The sequence below is a fragment of the Anticarsia gemmatalis genome, chromosome 18 (genome assembly GCF_050436995.1).
Source record: "Anticarsia gemmatalis isolate Benzon Research Colony breed Stoneville strain chromosome 18, ilAntGemm2 primary, whole genome shotgun sequence".
NCBI lineage: Eukaryota > Metazoa > Arthropoda > Insecta > Lepidoptera > Erebidae > Anticarsia > Anticarsia gemmatalis.
The window spans coordinates 7,606,380-7,628,273 of record NC_134762.1 but is presented as its reverse complement, the minus strand read 5'-3'; the positions used below and the strand labels follow the sequence as shown (position 1 = coordinate 7,628,273).

Sequence of the window (21,894 nt, the reverse complement as noted above, 5' to 3'; positions counted from 1 at the left end):
TTTCTCAGTTACCATTTTTTTGTAAATTGGTACTACCTACTTGTAAAAAGAAAAAAACATGCGATACATTTGAGGAGCTGCATTTGCACTAAAAAAACACTTTGGAATCTAAATATGCAACCAACTTTAATTTCCTTTAGCAAGTTCAAACCATCACCTTGTAAAATGGCCCAAAAATAAATTTATCTAGTACACTGAAGTGTGTAAGATGATTATCATTTTATCGAAACGTGCCCGTAGCTTTCACACAATACGTCGGAATGCGGGGCATTTGAAATAATAAGAACTGTATTGTTATCTACTGGGTGGGATAAACAAGCCATTGCTCGACTTTGTCCGTATTTATTTTAAATTCTTTTGACAATGAGACCGTATTACGGACTTTTAGACTGTAGGGGCTTTTTCTCTGTTTCTTGTTACGATGATAATTTTTAGTAAGTTTGTGTTTATTGAGATAAATATTTAACTTTCTCATAATAGATTAATTTAATTCGAGTGTAGTTTTAACAAAAAAGATATCAGCCAAAAGGTGTCACCATTATCTAAATCCTTAACATAAATGTAAAAAATCCAAACGTGCTTTTGTTTGTCTTTTTTCATGTTAACGCCTGAAGATTTAAATTTCTTTTGACTTGGTGATATTATCATAACAGGGTGGAACCGCAAATAATCCAATAAACAAATATAGCCAACTGTCAGACGAGGTAACCCCTTAAAAAACGAGAGGATGAGCTTATCACCTTCAACCTATGATGTAATCATAATCAAACCGCCACCGAGGACAGACTTCAGTAGAAAGCCACGAGGAAGGCCTTTGCAAACCAGGGATACAGGCTAGTAATACTATATTTCTAAACATGCTAAAGGAGATACTCCTTCCAAAATACAAAACACAACCACTTTCAGATACAAACATCACTTTAAATGATAATTTCGTAGACATCGTTCAACAGAATAGTATGCAAATTAATATCTCCGCCATATATTCAATGTGTTGAAATCTAGACCGCTCTTCTACCGGTATATCTTTGGAATATTTTATAGGTAGGCTTACTTTTATGGTAATCAGAGGATGAGAGGATATCTGGTGGGAAAATCTGGAGGGAAATTTGTAGTGGAAAAGCTGTGGAACACTTTGCGTTTAGATGCAACTTAATGAAAACAATATATTATGTATTATATTTAACTAAGATGTGAAAACAAAGAACTAGTAAATTATTTTTTGAGCCAGATCACTACAGTACTTGATGCCATATTTATTGCGATAACTATAAAAATATCTGAAACAACAAATTAAACTTTTAATAAAGTTAAAATTAAATTAAAAGGGAAGTGTGTTTGTGTCTCAATATTTATTGTGGTAAAGTCTAGTTATAAACCCTTCCATACCATTATAGTAGAATTGAAAAAAAAAAAGTCATAAACGCACTTTGTTACATTTATCTACAGCTGTCTTTGTAATAAAGTACTAACATTAGCTACCATTATCTTATAACCCGACAACTGATCCTTTTCGTCACAAAAGGCCAGAAATAGGCTCTATAACAATTAGCCTAATTTCTCAAGTTATCTTAGGACCCGTTAAATGGCCTAACACATAGTAAACAAAGGCACAAAACTCCTAAAAGGTTTGCCCTAGATTCTTGTATGTGGGCGAATATGGTACGCACTAGACGAAAGTCACTTTTACGTATTATTGCTTAAAGTTTGATCACAACCTTTTGTATTATTCAATTGACATTGGACTTTTGTTCTGTGAGTATACTTTTTAATAGCGGTATTTTTTAAATAATAATGTGTTTTTTTTTCGAATTTTTAATAATCCTGCCAGAATTTTACATTAATACAAAAAGTTTCTTCAAATTATCTGAAAAGCAAACAAATTATGCTCAATCCAAAAAAGAAAAAAAAATAGCATCTTCATAAAAATAAACGCGAAACAGTAGTTTTGAAATGTAGATCCCACACTCGAAATCCACCGGATGAGCTTTAAAAAAAAAATGTTGACATCACCACAAAATCGATTCACGGTTTTCTAGTCCTCAAAAATGTCCGAAGCATAGAAGGTATTTCGTAAAATTCGAATATTACAACAGGTGCAAAACCGACCCCTAAAACAAAGGACATCTGTATTCTAACCCCAACAAACCGCTAACAACTTTAGAAATAGCCGATTGGCGTCTTTATAGCCGATACACGAGCGTAATGTTTTTCTTAAGGGATGCTCTTATTTGTTGTTTCGCACGTGTCGTCCAAGTTTTATGTACCAATTAGTACTTAGACTTAGTTCGCGGTGTTTGTATTCTGTCTCTGCTACGGGTGCTGTGTGATAGATAAAATCAATAGAGCATCGCTGCTTGGAGAGTAAAGGTTATTTGCTATAAATGTTATTTAAAAAAAATGTTTCATTAGTTATTTTTTTGCTACTGCCTAATTGTGTCTCATTTCAAGTCGTGGTGTTTTTAAGGGTTGTTAAAGCCGATCTATAGTTCCCTTATATAGTCAAAGTTATTCTGAACAACGTTAATGCTATATCGTTACTAAACGGCCTTAATATTTGTACGTTATAGGAATGTGGAGAATTTAAACAAAAACAAAAATATCACCTACACCTTTTTAAGTCACACACACATTTCAAACAACAATTAGCGGAATCATGACAATAACGTAAGTAATTCAAAAGCGCCTTTAAACTTTCCTTGATTATCCAAAACAAAAACTAAAAGAACACCAAAGAATTCATTTCCTTCTACACAGACAGTCTGAACAAAAACTTCACCTACAATTTATTCATACTGCGCTCGGCACTGACAAATCGTTCAACCGCATGCCTTAGACGTGGCGACAAATTACTGCCATTCATTCTACTTGAGAACTTTCAATTATAATGACGGTATTATAGATTATTTCGTCTCCGGATTTTGATTGATGTCTTTTACACTTATGGGAAAAGTTTTGATGGTTCAAAGAAGAAAGAAGACCGCTTTTGACGATGAAATGTAATAATATAATTATGTTCATATTATAATAATACACGTACCTAATGCATGAGTTACAATCGAAACAACAATACCGTGATGTTTTATAGAATACTAGCGGACCCGACAGACGTTGTCCTGTCTAATAAATTAAAAATTAATTAAAAACATTGTCCAGCGGACAAAAATGTGAATGATGAATCTAAACCATTCTCAGATCCCCTTGAATACACCCTAAAAATTTCATCAAAACCGGTCCAGTCGTTTAAGAGAAGTTCAGTGACACACTTACAGAAGAATTACATATATAAAGATAGCAGTTTAAGGGATATTTTCTACCACTATCGATTATAGACAATTGTTTAGCAATCGTCAAATTTTGTATGAAAACTTGATGCCGATGTTGATGACTCGGATCTTTAAGAACATTTAATGTCAAACTCTTGACACTAGATACTACTAATTGTATATAATTAATCGCACCATTGTTGATCTCTACAATGTTTTTAAGTTAATAAACCTATGTATGACGTTTCATAACTTTCTATCACTATATTATTATAAGACAAAATCCTCGACTCGGATCATAGTACTAACGAGCGATTGGATACGTGAAACTTTATAGCTAGTTTTGTTGAGAAATTTTCAATGGAAGCCCGGATTTAGCCACAGACTCACTAAGATTAAGCCTTCATTTCTCAAAGATAATCCTTGCATGTGTAAGTGGAAAAATATCCAATTACTATTTAATCGGTTTATATGTGACCATGACTCATGTTAATTGTGCCGAAACGTCAAGTAAGCTAAGACCAAAAACGCATGATGGATTTACCATCTAATTTAAATACCCACATAGCCCAAACGCCAAACATAACCATCAACTTATGTATTTTCGTAAATGTCTAATATAAGTTTATTTCAATACATGCGATAATATTAAAAGTATTTCAACAATTGCTTGCTCAGACCACTTCATGCGTTGACGTAATCGAAGCGTTCAATATTGGGTAACAATATCATTTGAACCAGACAACCATTACACAATTTCAGTTTTTAAACGTCCTTCAGCAAAGCAATCTGATGCCTTTTATCGTTGGAACTACTTTACCGTTAATGGTAAACCAATAGCAGAAATAATTTTCTTTTTGAACACCCACGTAAATGTTTAAAGGCTTTTCCGGGTAGTTTAGTCAATAGAAAGTGATAGATAAATCTGTCAGAGTTCAGTTTGTAAAGTTGACCGAAATGTATCTGGAGGTAGCAAAGAGCTACTAATATTGAAGTACAAAGTAATTAAAAAAATGTAAAATATTCATTGATCTTGAAACTATTCTCATTTGCTAGGTGATGAATGTATGTATGTGGTATGTCTGTAAGTCTTTTAAGACAAATCCACTTTTGTTTGAAATATGACACGAAGAGTGTTCGTTTCTCAGATTAATCTAATCATTTCTTAAACGAAGTTGCAGGTAAAAACGAATAATAATAAAATATGATGTGTTGCAAAAAGCTTAGCTAAGAATACATTTGTAACCAACCCTTCACAGAATTGAAACTGGCCTCAATCACCGTTTGGACACCGAAATGTCCAATCAAAGTAGATACAATCGAAATTTTAATGCGACCGATATTGGTCGGACAATATTGGAAATTAGATGAGTTTTTGATTACCCTTGTAGCCACAGATATAGGAATTCGAAATACGAAGAATTTAATATTGTAATTGTTGAATTGGTTCAAGTTAAGTAACATAAAATTATTGACAGGATTAGAATACTAAAGTTCTGTACTCTAATTATCTCAATGACCTAAACATTACAATTTTTTTTATTATTAAGTGTCAAGCAAGTCCATAATTTTTCTTATTTCATATAGACAGACAAAAAAATGCCTTAACAGCAAGCCTATGCGATCATGCAATATACGATCACCACTATAAACTAATCTTTATTTATTTATTGACCTAGTTTACATATCGAATATGAATAAGGAAATACCAGACCACGAATGCAGAACACCAAATTTCAAATAAGACGATTACTTAAATATTTCTTAAAGGTCTTCTCAAGGTTCATCAAGCGTATTTATCCCAAATACCGTGGTAGGGATCGCATTAGTATTCTTTACTTGTCTGTTTCCGATACAACTTTAGAAATGGCCGTCTCTCTGTTACGTGAAAACATTTTGTTTTTGTGTCACCGTGCTATTAGGAAATGGTAATGTAATATGTTAAAGAGATGAGAGGATACGTGTTTTGTTATTTAAGTTGTTATTTATATATTGACTAGCTGACCCGTGCGGCTCCGCTCGCGTGAATTTCGTACTGTTGCTTATTCGTTTGAGCACGCGAATTGCGAAGCACTCGATACACCTACACATAAAAATGTTAACAACTCTTTTGTCATCTAATGGTTATTTACGAAAGGGACCCGAAAGGCACACAATGTGACACAGGCTCAGGCAGGCCTGATTTCCTGTGGTTACCTTCTTTTCCGCTCTCGTCTGTATCCGTAGCAGTTTACAGTGTAAAATATAATACCTTATAATAGACTGACCATTGCTTACCCGTCTGGATTCAGAATATTATTATAGGTCCTATCTGCGCCGGAGCTCTTCAGACGCGTAATAATGTATACTTGCGATGATACGTCCGAAACCGCGTAACCCGTAATTATTTTTTATACTTATATCATCCGTTGTTTATTTTTTAAAACTTACCACATAGTCTGTTTCATAGCTATCCAATTTATTTCCTTAATGCAACCAATTGATTTGGTTATTAAATATTATGTGATTCGAACAACAACGCCATCTGCCAGTTGCGGCGAACGAAATTACTCGGCTTGCCATCTAGGATATCCCGATCGCACCGGACCCACGTAAACCAACATTTTTGTGTAATATATCATACAACATTTATGTTTAAAAATCTTATAAATGTATAGCATGTTTCAAAGGTATTTTTTTACAATAAAGCCATCAAAATAAATGAATTAGAAAAAACATGCTTTGTTGCGGTTTATAACGCCATCTATTGGTTGGTGCGAACAACAGGTATCGATACGGCAGGCGCCGCGTTAATTATGCGAATGTTGTGAAATGGATTGTAACGCCATCTATGGTCTCTATAGGGAAACGCAGGTTCAAACGATTTCTACGTATTTTTTTCAATTTTCTAAAAATCTTTGAAATTTTATGCTATAAAAAGTATCCTAGAAATTGCTCCACTACTTATTCTATGCATATACCAAATTTCAGTGCATTCTGTCCGGTAGTTTTTACGTGATAGCGACACATACAGACGGAGGACAGACAGACAGACAGACAGACAGACAGACAGAAAAGAAAATTATAAATTGCAGATTCGGTATCAGTATCCGTTACTAAACATCCCTCATTGGTTTTTTTTTAAATATATTCAATGTACAGAATTGACCTCTCTACAGATTTATTATAAGTATAGATATTTCAATAATCAACATGATTGTTGCAGTCTTCTAAAGTAAAATATTAAATATTATTATATTTTCAACAATTTTTTGTGTAATAATTAATTACTATGTTTTTTTTTACATTACACGTTACATTTCAGCAGGTGGCAGACATTTGATTTTCAAATGGAATCCAGAATTTGAATTTACTCTTAAAACTGAAATATTTATTTCTCAGAGAAACCATCGAGTAATCTTATACTAAGTGAGAAAAGTACACTAATAGTCAATTTAATTTTTCTTTCTTTTTAACAACAACTGTAGGGTCAATGCTTAAAACCAAGAGTAATAAAAATAAATGCTTATAGAATATTTCAATCCTAAAATTGTTAATCCAATCTGATCGCTGATCCCTTCGAGGCACACCCATTTCAATTACACATGGCCGAAATAAAATAACAAAATAATTACTTGTGTAACTAAACATGACCTTTTGAGTCTATTAATAGGTTTTAGTTTATTAAAAGGGTAAACCTTAATTTGATAAATTTGACACCTTATCCAGAATTATTTGATTAATAAAATGTTGAAGTACTGTAGGTAAGTCTGAGTAAATATATTTAAAATTGATTGAGTTAGGTCGTTTAAACTTAGACAGGTAGTTTACTTATAGTTATGGTTATATTTTGCCTAGAAACTAGTTCTAAATCCAGTTAATTTTACGGCTATTTTTGTCTTTAGTTGAGGTCCAAAATTGGTTAAACATTAGTTATTCACACGGTGTATGTAAATATATGCATGTTACACACAATGCAAGATTTTAGCCGTAAAAATATTCTGGAATGTATTATTTAATGAAAGAAAATTCATATTTATTTAGTTTTGTATTGCACTATTAATGAGTGCTATCTAGATATCAATTACTGTAATACGCTCTATTACAGAACATGAAGAGAAAACTAATGAGTCTGGAATTTGCAAATAGGACCTAATTCAAGTATAAGCCCAAAACGCATACAATTGCAAATTCTCAAGCATTATACGACGTGCTTCGGTTTCCACACCAAATCAAGATAACTTTTTGAATCTAAGTACCTACTTCACAAAAAAGGTTTTGGATTTATATGCCATTTGTAATCATCCTTTCTGTAATAATTGTGGTTATAAAGGACGTGACATGATGAACCCCCGGTTTCTGAGGTACATTTAGCAGTAGTTTATCTATTCAAACTATCATGTTTATATAAGCTTAAACGCTAATGAATAAAATTCAAGCATTCAACCTTCAGCGAATATTCAATATAATATCTTTCAAACAGCTCTTTCACCTACTAACCCTCGGTTTCTAAGCAAATTCAACGGTAGTTTATCTATTCAATAGCTTTTCTTGTATGAGTTTTGACACTATTGAATAGATAAACTACCGCTAAATGTACCTCAGAAACTGGGGGTAAACAAGTCACATTGTACCAACCCTAAAACGTAATTACTAGTTATTTTTAGTAACGTTTTACTTCAAATTTTAGAAGTTATTACTTACGGATTACTGGATAAGAAAGTTGATTGAAGCTATGTGTTTGACTAAAAATAGTCTAAGCTTTGTTAAACATAGCGTGGGCGCTTGCAAACGGGTAAACTCAGGTTTAAAGCCGGTATTAACTCATAAAGTCTACAGCATTAATGAAATCTTTCCTTAACGTGAATATCCTATGATTATACATTCTGAAAGCGCTTTCTTTGCTTTAGGAAATCATTATGTCTGAGCTCAAATATTCGCGTTAGAACCTGTATAATTATGGTTAAGTACTAAGTTGTTTCAAACTATGGGCACATTCTTACGCCACTTAGCATGGTTATTTAAAACTATTGGCACACCAATTTTAAAAAATAATTTAAAAGTCTGTTTGGCCTGTGTGCTTTTTATATGCTTTCAGGGTTCAGCTAATTATAATGAAATTTGAAATACTTGAAGACCCGATGTTAAATAAAGGCTACTTTTTCTTCGAGTTAAATATGAGCAAGAGGGCCACTTTAACTTATATTCTTCGTTGTCAGATCATTAGATACAACATGGTGGTGAAAAATTGCTGACTTAAATATTAAGAGTATTGTAAGAAACGTTCGAACACAGCAGATATTGTATTGAATCGTAGTTGTACACTCTTTCTCTTTGACATCTCTAGCATGTAATAAATAAACCACAATTACTTATATTTAGAACTGACCTGATGATCCATTGATGTCCATAGCCTTCAGGTTCCTAGCTTTAATCACGGTGACGGTCAGACGTCCAGCAGTTGGCAAGTAGCATAGCGACAGCATCAGTTCGCCGAGGTCTTTCTTTTCCTGTTGACAAACGACAAGTAGTGAATGTAAAACTATGTTTAATCCCTTTTCCTATAAATACTATAGCTTTTAAAAACACATTTTGTTATTAATTAAGTTAAATATCAAGTAAAACTTAAATATTCGTTAAAAGTAATTTGTGAAATATTTTTACATCCCAATATATGTATACTGCGATGCGAATAACTATGCAAATAAATATTTTTGGACATCTGCAACTCTCTTGTACGTTTATTACTAGAGTTATTTCTCATTCTGTTATATTCATAGAATTACTTAAGTTCTAAAGAAACAAATTACTGTACAAACACGGTGTGGATCGATTCCCAGAATGAGAGAAGGGGTGCTTTAGATCTACACCAACATTATAACAGTTTACTTAAATGTAGACTGTCCCATTTTTATAATGTCAAAAAATATGATTCTTGACATAGAATGAATATTGTGTAACTAAAAACCCCAATTAAATAAAAAACAAACTAACAAACAAATAAAATCATGCAAAATAATTACAAAAACCTTAATAATTTCGCGTGTAAAACATTTTTGTAATAAAGAATATTAGGTCAGACCTACAAAAAAATAATAGGATTTATTTTTCGATAACGAACAATTACAAGAACTGAAAGGCTTCCAAATTAAAATAATAACCTGTCATCACTTGATATAGGTTGCTTATAATCTATAGACTGGATAAAGCTTTTGAAATAGGTTCTACAAACTAGGTTTTTTTGCAATGTTTCGCTTTTACTCTGTACTGTTTTCCGAGTCTAAATATGTGAAATGAAAATTAGTAATTCGATGCTGATGCAAACGATAAAAAACACACTTCTGTGGCCTTGTTCTCGTCGTTAATGAGAGATAATTTTAATTCCAAATATATATTATATTAAAAACTGTATGTATAAGCAAGATAATGGACAAAATAGTAGCTTCTGTGTCCATGGCTATTAAATTCACCATTATAAGTCATCACAGGTAAAGCCCAAGCGTTCATAACTATTAATATAGCTTTTGTATGGATGGACTAAACATTCTACAAACTACAAGCTAAATGGAACAATTACACCTCAAGGTAATGTTGACATTCCTTGAAATAATAAAGTTTAGGGGCAATTACAATACTATAAGCAAATAACGTTCGTCCTTGAAACCTATGAACTCTAAGTATATTCGCGCCAAATAACTTTGCGTGTCTCAATATAGCAACAAACCGCCGTGACGAAGGCAAGAAGTTAATACTTGTTCGGAATATCTAGGTATACTAATATTATACCCAGGCGGCATCACCCAAGGTAGGGCCCCCCTACAGGGGGCGAGCCGCGCATGGCGTGCGTCTTGCGGTACTAGCTTATTGCGGTTATCCCGGCGCACGTCTTTGCGGAAGCGGTTGGACACTCGTCAGGTTTTTAGTGGGCTCTACGGCGGACCACATACCCCGTTTGCGCAGTCCCAGTGCGACGGGGACCTAGCCGGTGGGTCGACTTACAGCGACCCCGATTGGTTTCCCTGACGAAAAAAAAAAAAAAAAAAAAAAAAAAAAAAAAAAAAAAAAAGGTATACTAATATTATAAAGCTGAAGAGTTTGTTTGTTTGAACGCGATAATCTCAGAAACTTCGGGTTCGAATTGATAAAATCTTTTTGTGTTGAATGGACCATTTATCGAGGAAGGCTATAGGCTATAATATAACATCAGGCTGCAACTAATAGGAGCGGAGTAGCGAAGAAAAATGTTACAAAAACGGGGAAAATTATGACGCAAGCGAAGTTGCGCGGGTCAGCTAGTCTAAAATATTTTTGTCATCACAAGGGGAAACAATTTGAGACTTCTTAAATATGAGAATCTCGTCCATGTAATATTACGAAATTCCACGCAGACGAAGTCGCTCTCGGTCGCTTGTATTGTTATATTTTTCCTTTAAACTGCAATAACTTTACTATTAAAAGAATTCGTTCTCAATAACAATTCAATAATAAATAATATACGAGTACGTAGTGAAGGCACGTGAGTGAACGCCTGAATCCACTCGGTTGATAAAATGCCCGGCCGCAGTCGGATTAAAACGTGATTAGTTTTATTAATAACTTAGGATTCTCGTGACCGATTATAGAGTTGGGTTAAGTATTGTTCATTTATCAGGTAAAGTATTGTATGATATATGGGCACTATTAATTAACGTTATATATGTTGCATTGAACTCGGTTCCATTTTCAGACGTTTTCGGTAGTCTTGTTTAAGTGAAGGGTTTGTGTGTATTCGTCTAGCATTTCTCTGTAATTGTAGAGATTTTTTTTTCATTATTTACTATGCCTGACTCGTAAGCAAGGGGGGGGGGGGTAGTATAACGGTTTACTTTATACAGATTTGTTCTCTAATTCGTAAATGAACGAGAAAATCCACTCCCGATACAAAAGGCACATAAAAAACACCTATATTTTCTCGGATTTTAACTCACTATACTTACATATTTTGATATTACGACTTTTATTAAAATTAAATTACTGATTCATTTTAAATTCAAATATAACTCCTAATTTTATTTGTTAGCAATAATTCTACAAGGTCTTTAATCTCGTCTACAGAACAAAAAGCAAATACTTTAGAAACTTTTGAATAGTAAACGATGTAACTCAAGACAGGACTGCAACAAGTTGGAATGATTAATTGAGCTCTAAATGTTCATTTCAAAGATTTGAATCAAATTTAACAAAGCTTATAAATTCATTTTGTGCAGTGATAGCCGAGTTATCTAAGCATTTGCGTCGAACGTACAAACCCAAGGCAACATACCAATTGCTTTTCAAAGTTATATGTATGTGTGTTGATGAAATCCCGTATTTTTACTGGTACTCAGCTCCTATTGGTCGTAGCGTAGCGATGATATATATATACTAATAGATATATAGTATATATATTGTATATAGCCTAAAGCCTTCCTCGATAAATAGGCTATCTAACACTAAAATAATTTTTCAAATCGGGCCGGTAGTTCCTGAGATAAGCGCGTTCAAACAAACAAACAAACTCTTCAGCTTTATAATATTAACATAGATTTAACTAATGAGTTGTCAATCAATTCAGTCAATATTAATTCAAATTACTTGAAAATTAGATCTTGTTATACGATACTGAGGTCAATGAACTTTGAGTTTTCTCACTAGACTTTGTTTCCAATGTTAAAAGGGATTAAGAGATATGATTGCCTTAAGTGATTATCTTATACCTTTTGACGTTGCATGACATTATATTAAATGATTATTAGATTATTATAATTTTAGAACATCTAATACAATCAAGCTTATGTATGTTCGTATTATTTTTAAGACAAGAAAAGTCGTTGCGAAATGTTTGTATCAAAAATATTTTCATGTAATTATAATAATAAATAACTTATTTGTAGTACAAATTATCCTAAATTTACAATTATCGTAAGTCTGAAACTCGTGTACAGTATTAAAATCATTTTTGTTTGTCATCTTCACTGTTTTGGAAAACATTTTTAGCAGTTAAGACACTATTACTAAAAATAAAAATTTTAGTTTTCAAATATTGAAATAGAAAAGATTCCAATTTTATCTTAAATTTTAGCAAAATTCCCATTGCCTGAAATTCTCCATGACGTCATCAAATGTCCCAATTAAATAGGTCACCTGTTTAAAATTCTGGTCATTCAAGGTTGCGGGATGCATGATAAAAGGCATGTCTTTCGAACTAGACCCAAGGGTCTGGAGAGAAAGAGGCGTGAGCAAAGTAAGGCTTGGTACACACAGTCATATTCGGGTGTGTACGTTCGGTTCGGCAGTATTTGTCGAACAACTAAACCAACTGGAAGCAATTGCAGCACCTGTTTGGCTTGTGCCGTTTTACTTCCTTAAGGTTCGATTTTCACGATTCGATTTAAAAATGAAGGCGCGGCGATTTCAAACAGCATTTTACCCAAACATTTATGTACACATATTCGGGTTTTCACCCAATTACCCGATTAGGGCGATTATTAGTCGGCGCCATGGCGAGATGCACTGATGTTTGTTTTATTGTTGTTTTTTTTTATGTTTTGAGCTTATTTTTGTTGGCGCATCTAGACATTGCCTCAAGAAACTTTTATTTTTTCCGTTAATGCCGAACCGAGTATGTGTAGCAAGCCTTAAACGAAACGAATGATTAATGATCTAGGACTACAAACTCAGCGAAGATCGTTGCGGTGGACTATAATATCTAACAAATTGAATTAAGATGAAACAAAATTGCAGTTATGATAAATGGTGTATTGAAATTTTGGACGCGTTTGATTAAATTTTGGTTGATGAAGAAGTTATAGTAGGCGTATGTACTGTAGTTGGTGGTTGTCTGGTCGTTATTTTTTCAAGGTTTCTTTAGATAGGTATAAATAAACTTTTATATGCCCGTTATTTACGTTTTATAAAATTCTTAAAGGTTCAGAAAATTTTATTAATTCTTTACAGAGGGGTTTCTTGTTACAATAAATACAAAAATAGGGTCTGAAGTTACCTGGCAGTAGTAATGATAATGTAATAACCTTGTGAAACAGTATATTATAATAGTAGTACACTTGGCTTCGACTTAATAATAAAGAAAGAAATAATTGCAAATATTTGTCTTCAAAGTTTCAACATTGCTAGGTAATAAAGTAAAGGAATTTTTGAAGGTAGTACAAATCCGGGTGAAACTTTTTAATAGTATTATAAATTTTGTTTTATGAGAGCATTGACCTTTCCATTTCCTACTAATATATCCCAAAATTTATACCGTAAATGTCAGTTTCAGGTCAAACAAGTTAAAGGTTTTACTTGAAAAGTTTTTTGATATGTTTCATTCTAGGTCAGATTGATATTCCCAGAACAAATGTTTTTGACTAAATCATAAAAGTTTCGGAAAGGTTATGAAAATTAGCATAAAATAAAAAAATCCGCTATAGGCAACGACAAAAATAGATTATAATGTTTAAGTATTTGACATAACATTATTATAATAAGTTTTATAAGACAATTAAGAAAGTTAAAAATGGCAATTTTCTTTGAAATTCTAAATATTTTTAAAAAGAATTTGACGTGAGAGAAAGTAACAAAATTGCCGGGAGTAAAACACAGTAATTTAATAATGGTTGACTTTTTCAAACTCTGGCGTGTGCGTCATTTGCTTAAGAATTTTTATGCTATTAATTTCAAAGGCAAAGTTTTTGGGATAAAATATTACGGATTTTGTACAAAGATTCTGTTAGCTTTGGTTCTATAAGAGGCCGGATACAATCTGATTTCATGTTTTTTTTTAGTAAAGAATAAAGGCAGAGTCCTCAGATAGATATACTTATTCTATCACCACTGCCCATACAAATCGGTACCGCCGTTTTGACGTTAAAGACGAAAAAGCAATCTAATGCCCTTTTGAACAAATGTTATATCAGTAAGGAAAAAAATGAAATAACAATGAATAAATGATAAAACTATTTACGTTATTCTATCGTACGTTTAGTGGTCAAACTAGTGCCACAGGTGTTTAAGCAGCCCGAAAGACTTTTCAAATACCCTAGTAAATACTATTTCTAACTAAAATTCCTCTACCTTGAAATTTCAAGCTCATGACACAACATACTTTCCAAATCACGTGTCAGTCCACACATGTCGATTCTAATTGATGAGCTGATTTTACTAAATATATCATTATTTAGTGCACCGTTAATACTGTTGTGCAAATCCGGATTTTGCTTTTAAAAGCTTGCTCATGTTTCATTAAATTACCCACTAATGTATTCTGCGAAAATCCGCTGGCATAATGGAACTTTAACACTTCATAATTAGGTATTAATATTAAATTATTATTATATATAACGAACTATGTACATAATAATAAATAACAGCTACTTCAAAACTTTGTTAATTGCGATTGTACATATTTTCTCACAACATTTTTATCTTCGTCAGTAATTATAATTGTCGCATAGGATGTATGTTATAATGCAGCTTACATTTCTACAATGATATATACTAACATGTTAATCCAATCTCAACTAAGATACACAAAATATAAGCATAGTGTAGTTGCGTGGGTGGTGCCAACTTATACCACTTGGCTATCACTGCTGCTTCATTTGTTATTTTATATTATCTATGTTCATAATAACAATATAAAAAAGTATTCAGAATCACGTCCTTATCATCCTGAAATTCCTTCTTTTCAGTTTGTGTGTGACATCTAATAAAACTATGTCGATCTTACCTGTGGGGCAGCCAGTATATTCATGGTGTATTCAATCTGCTGCTGCAAGTCAGCAGACTCCAGGAGACCCTTGAGCACCACATGGCCGATGAGATCGTGGCGGCTGAACCGGTCGAAATCGTACACAGAGAATTGTATGTAGCGCTGGCGTAGTTCTTCATACGGCACACTGTAGGCAATAATTTATTTATTTATTACGCCGTACATTAACAAACATGTAAGTTATAGGTACATTACAATTTAAATTAATTATAGAACATTGTAAGGTAACAAACATTAACATTATAACGAAATAATTAATATCTAATGATGAATTCATGATGAATAATTTAATATAAGATTTCTGGCTTAGTTAACAACAACCGCTCGGAATGATCTCTGAGGTTTGTTCTTTTAAAAGTGGGATGACGGGTGCATCCTTAGATGAAATAAAAAAATGTGTACTGAAAGACTCTTTTGAGTAGCGAGCTAGTTACTAATATTTTGTGATTGTGACCTTTTACTCAATGGCAGTTTTATAATTGTTTTGGCATAAAAGTTACAGGAGTAACAACAAAAGAGTGAGGATATAAAAATAGGTATATATTTTAATTATATTATTTATTTTAAAAAGTAAAGCCTTTAAAAACCATTTTAGACTGCATTATAACAAATAATTACGCGTTTCCAAAATAGCTTTTAAATCAAAACATATAAAACGAAAAACAGAAGAAACGTTTGCTACGTTTTAGTCACCGCTTCTCTAACATATTGGAAACAGTACGAAATTAAAATGGAAAGGTGGATACGTACTAAAGTCGGGACAGATAAAGATTGATTGAAACCGAGTGATTGATACTAAAGGTTAAACTTTATGCGACTACGAGTAATTGCTATCAAACCTACGCTCTTATCCCCGATGTTTTGTTTTATTTAAAAGTGTAGAAGAAAATAAAGGTGTAATCTAAGTTGAACTGCCTCTGTGGTCTGAATGTTAGAGTTGCTGATCGTGAAGTCTCGAGTTTGTTACCCCGGTCGGGCAAAGTTCTCTTCAAAGTAACTTGTAGATATAACGATAGGCTCAGGCTAGCTTGTGTGATAGATTGAATTTGAAAGTATTTCATATACGATGTAACAGGCGTGATATTACATATGCCTGAGTTGAATTACCTATTCAATTAAGTTCATTTAAAAAAATATTTTATACAGTTTACTTGAGGTAAGAAACAGCTCAAATAAAATTAAATGTTAATTAACTAATATGAATTAATAATTTCCTTACATCGAACTTTCAACATAGTAAATTCAAATAGAATAGTTAAAATTACTTTCGACTAAGTTACAGTTACAAAGATAAAATATAACTTCAGCAGCATCTAATAAATAATAACATATTATAATTTTAAGGTAGAATTCTTTGTTCCACAGTACCTTTGTAGAAAAGGTCAGAAACGTATTAATACTATACATTAACGAAACATGTAAAATACATTAAAGAATACTTTGTAACAAAAGTACCGTTAAAAGTCAAAGTTCTAAGCAAAAGACAAATGAAAACAGATTTCTAATAAATGCTAATACGTCCCAAACAACGCTGAAAGGGTTTACCTTTGACATTTTCACACTGTATAAAGGCTTGCTACACATGTGTTCGGTTCGGCACTTACCGGCCTGGCCGTTCGGCATTAACCTGCCTAGACGCTGGGCATAACCCAGCTTAGCTATGTGGCAAAATCAAATATGACGTGTAGATGAATGTTCCATGGCGCAGTGGTTTAGATCACCAGGCCGCTACCATTGTGTCGGGAGGTCGTAGGTTCGATTCCCACACGGGACAATTATTTGTGCGTTTCACAAATAATTGTTTCGGGTCTGGTTGTACTCTGTATCTCCGTTGTTTGTATGTTTGTAAAAGTCCCCGCGACACGAGAGCATTTCTTAATGTGGAGTTATCCTTTAAAAATTATAAAAAAAATGATCGAAAAAAATGGTACACGACTTTGCCACGCTTTTATGTTGAAATCAAATTGTGACGTTCGGACTCTGAGGAAGCACCCGATCGGTACAAGCCTAGCAAGTGTAAAGCTGATAAATATTGCTCAACCGAAGGTGCCGAACCGAATATATGTGTAACAAGCTTAAAAAACAAAATTCAAAGTTGCCAAGATTTACAAACACGGTGCAAAATTTTGACGCTCAATTCGCACAATCAAGAACTTTTGATGGCCTCTGAAATTTTTTTAAATATATTTTTCAGGTAGGTATCTAAACTTTTGCTGAAACTTGGCTGAAAGTTTGACAATTTATTTGTTTTGCATTCAAATTATGTTTTTTTGTCACCTTAGGATATCCGTGAGGTTGTCAACCTCGGCTAAAGGTCATGCAATTATGGTAATTTCGGAAGTTAGGACTTTTTATGGCTTTTTGAAACTTGATTGTTAAGTTTTAGTACTCACCTTCTAGCTACTACTGAAATCCACTTGGCTTACATTAAATGCCGATCGTACTTTAGTAAATAGTTTTCTTAATATTATCTTTATGTGAGGTTATCAACCGCAAACTTACTTACTTAGTTATATAAAATTGTGTTTGTGATTGTGAATGAAGCAAAAACATGATAATTGCATTTTAGACTACGTTACAATGTAATTATATGTTATCATCAGCCTAGCCTTTCTTCCAACTAAGTTAGAGTCGGCTTCCAGCCTCACCGGATGCAGATAAATATCAGTTTTTTACATCGAGCGACTGCGTATCGGACCTTTACAATCAAGTTACCTGGGTTATAACACGATAGCCCTCAGTAAGATTGTCAGACTTTCGAGCATTTGACTTCTGGTAACGTATGATTTTATTTATGTTAAAAAATCTAACTATTCTAAAATTCTACATAGTTATCTCTATAGCAACATAACATTTAATTTCTATGATTGACAAATAATACAAACAGTAAACAACATTGTCAAAAAAATTAGGATCAAAATAATTTGATCCAAGTAATAAAAGTTACAGTCAATTATTGTCAAGAAGGTATCACAGTACGAACTCAATTAGACTTGCGAAGGAACCAGGTGGCGGCAAAACTAATATTTGGATGTAATATTACCAAGTTTTGACGTTCAAACTTCAAGTCTACAACATCAAAAATTGAAATAGGAGAGAATATTAGTTTAAACGGATTTAGTTTGGTTTGATTTTGATGTTTTGAATCTTAAGTAAAGTATTTACAAATTGTGATTATTGGTGGCGAAGACTTAGATAGAGATGTGTTTTATGAAATGGTGTGGATAGTTTTACCGGTAAGGAATTTGTTTTTTGCTATGAAATCAAGCCTAATTTTCACAACATAGACGAGTTAAAAATTCGTTTAGATACCATTATTCTTCATTAGGTGATATGATAATGTTAAAACGAACGAATCTATTTGCGAGCACATTTTTAAGATCCGGGTTACTACTAATAATGTATAATAGAATACGGGAATTAACGCGAACACGCATTTTACCTTAAAATGCCTAACGTTTCGGCGCAGGTTGCACTCGCCGTGGTCGCAGGCTGTCAGCCTTTGCGTTAATTCCCGTAATCTATTATACATTAAACATGCAACGCGAGAGTTTAAAAATTACTACTAATAATATCTCAAAATAATCACTTATTTATATGTCTGGAACATATTGTCTATGTATAAAACTGTTAACTACATGCCCAGTACTTACAACCACTATGTATCAGACATATCCAGTATATTAGGTCGGAAAAAAAGTCTTTTCGCATTATAGTATGTATGAACTTGTAATAAAATCTCTTTAGCTTCAATAATCACAAATGAGTACACGGTTCATTAGGTTTCTTTCAGTGAGCGCATGAGGTACCCAAATATCGAGCTTTTTTGTGTAGAGAAAAGATTTTATTACAAGTTCATACATACTTTAATCCGAAAAGACTTTTCCCCGACCTAATATTATTTATCACAAAGATACAATAATCAACAAATACATACCTGAACAAAAACGTCTCATTGAAGACAGGGTTGAGATTCTTGCGGTGGACTTTAGTCTGGAACTTCTTCTTGCGATCTGGCAGAAGAAAGACCTTGATGTAAGGGTCACTGCTCCCGGTCACGTCCTTGATGGGTAAGTCGCGGGCTTCGAAGATCTGAACAAAGGAGAACTGGTTTTAACAACTGTGAAAGTAGTATGTGTGTAGTGTGAGAAGTTGTTTTACATGGTATCATTGTAGTTGGCATACGGATGTTATTTAAATTCATTTCGTAAAATCTAACTGTCCTGTGTGATTGAGGTTAAGCCTAGTCTAGTTGGAAATTAACAGGTAATGTCACCCCTTGAAAAGCTTTCTTCGACTCAGTAATCTAGCTTGAGACATCATTGTACTATACTATACTCCGAAAGCCATAGCGTGATGACTGATAGCGAGATCAGATGGACCACTATATCGTGATCCAATGGTTCTTTTCTACTCCAAATAGTTTAAGAGTTGAAATCACAAAAAGAGGCTTCTGCCTAGCAGTAGATTGACGCTCGTCATAAGACAAATCTATTACCTGAGCATTTATAAAAAAAAACAAAAGCAAATCCTGAGTTCAACTAAGCGAAATCAAACACAACAATCGTTTATCTTCTACAATTCACAAGTAACCGATAACCCTAATAAATTGGCTGTATTTTTCATTCGATCACGTTTTCACGGTTATCCGTTATCCGGTTAACGCACGGTTCCCTGCGTGTCGACCCGCGACTAACTGAGACGTATGATTTATTATGTAAATAGATTTTCAAACAGGTCAATGTACGGGTCAAACGGCTGAATGGCTGGAATTTTGGGAACACGATCTGTCTTGTCTAAGGTGTCTAAGTAATTAATTTTATAATTAGTTAGAAACAAAGATGGCTCAAGTAAAGTAACTATCAAAAGGTAAAACTTTTACTCAATACAAAATTTACGATGATAGCGATTTTTTAAAAGAGCAGAATACAGACTCCATGGCAAAATGTATCTCATACAATTATTAAAACAAATATATTAATGTTCACTATTTTTTTAAGTCGCGTGACGACTGTCATCTCTATTCAATTTTGGGCCAATCCAAAATTACCGCAAAGCTTTTGCAGTCCTTCAACTACTATCAAATAAACTCAAAAGTATTTAAGTAATTATTCACGCCACAAAATCCTTCCTCAATAAAATTCTATATTTAACTCATTTAAAATTGGATGAAAAGCTCCTTAAACATCAATTTTCAAATCAATTCCGACTTGAATCCCGTGAGGCCTGATCACGGTTATCAACAATTTATTAAATATTAATTAATTAAGCCCGCTCCCTTTTATTAATCCCCTGATCTTTGGCACACCAATTAATTTGAAGCGACACCTATCGAGTTTTCAGGTAATATATCATAATCGGATTGACATATCATTAAAACACGACACGGGAAGGTTCGGATGTTTTTTTTACCAATTTAAATTTAATTTGTGTATTTAGAAAAGTTTTGGGAAATATATTTTAATGAATTCTGAGCAGTGATCATTTGATTTATTGATAAATAATTATTAATACATATTTGTATAGGATGTGAAATAACAGGGGAAGTTCATATAAGATGTGAGATGAAAAGCAATACATTTTGTGTCTTTGTGATTCAGGTTGCAGTAAACACTGAGCTGATAAAAGTACATTAATATAATATATTCTGCTGATCATTAATATATATTGCTCATTATTTTATGAACCAATTTTAAAAAGCCCCTTTCAGAAAATATTTTTTTATTCTCGAATTAATTTGTATACCATACTTGGTGTTTACACACTAATTAGGAGTAAAAATGTTGCCATAGAAATATTTCTGTGGGTAAAACTGAATATGGTTAATAAAAGTTTGCAGAAACCAATTCCTTTACTTCCTAAGAGAGAGTTTTACAAGTAAACGACACGTCCAACAAACGTATTTACTCGCATCCGTCAATATACTGCGAAAGACATCTCAATTGAATCGGGGTCAACAACCCCGCAAAGGTCATGCCACACACGTTGAAGGAAAAGTTCAATTAACATCTTCCAACTTGGGAATAAAATACCTACTGTATATTAAATTTTGGGTTCGCTTCTATAAAGCAAGCCTTACAATGTAAAAAACCTGGCCGCGATTAAAAGCCTATAGTAATGTATAGAGTTTCTTCTGAGAAATATAACTCAATGCCTTCGATAAAAAGTCTTAGAGATTTTCGAACTGGTTTAAGGTTCTCTCACAAATGAACGTATTGCCTTTATTTTTTTCTTTTCCAACTCCCGCAGTAAGGATTGCTCTTGCGTCGCGGGAACTTTTACAAACATACGAGCAACGGATACACAGTACAACCAGAACCAAAACAACTATTAGTGGTCTCTTCGTGTAAAATACTGGGATTCAGGTGCAGCCGGTGAGACTGTTATCCGACTCCAAGATAGTTGGAAGAAAGACTAGGCTGATTGATTGTCAGAATCAAACCTATGACTTCCCGATGCAATGGGAGTGGCGTAATCGCAACTAGCACGTAAACTTGAGTATTGAACTTTTTATATCAAACGGATTTGATTAAGAGGTTCGCAACGTATGCATTGCACGAACCGCTTTTTATAGTCGTAAATAGGCAATTGCATTTTGATTCGCAACGCGTCGGGTATATCAAAAGCGTAATTTCCTGCCGTGTGACCTTTAGCCTTTTTCATTGATGGTTTCACATTTGGTGGTGAACTTAAGGTATTAAAGAAATGCAAGAAACATACTCTTTTTTTATTTTATCGTACGGTTAGTGGTCCACTAATGTCAAATATGTTCAAACCGTCTGACGACGATAACGACTGTTATTCTATTTGACAACAACCGGGACTGACTTTTGATGTAAACTACTACTGTTCAAGAAAGGT

At 33.3% G+C, this 21,894-nt stretch overlaps 1 protein-coding gene across 3 annotated transcripts in view; it reads right to left on the bottom strand.

Moving 5' to 3' along the window:
* Positions 1-21,894, bottom strand: part of LOC142980690 (synaptotagmin-10-like) — a 111,128-nt gene that overhangs the window by 7,327 nt on the left and 81,907 nt on the right. For all 3 annotated transcript variants that reach the window (XM_076126218.1, XM_076126219.1, XM_076126220.1), the window contains exons 6-8: positions 18,971-19,125; positions 14,992-15,160; positions 8,635-8,755 (exon numbers count right to left, since the gene is read on the bottom strand). In XM_076126218.1, coding sequence (XP_075982333.1) covers positions 8,635-8,755; positions 14,992-15,160; positions 18,971-19,125 — 445 coding nt within the window. The remainder of the gene's footprint in view (positions 1-8,634; positions 8,756-14,991; positions 15,161-18,970; positions 19,126-21,894) is intronic.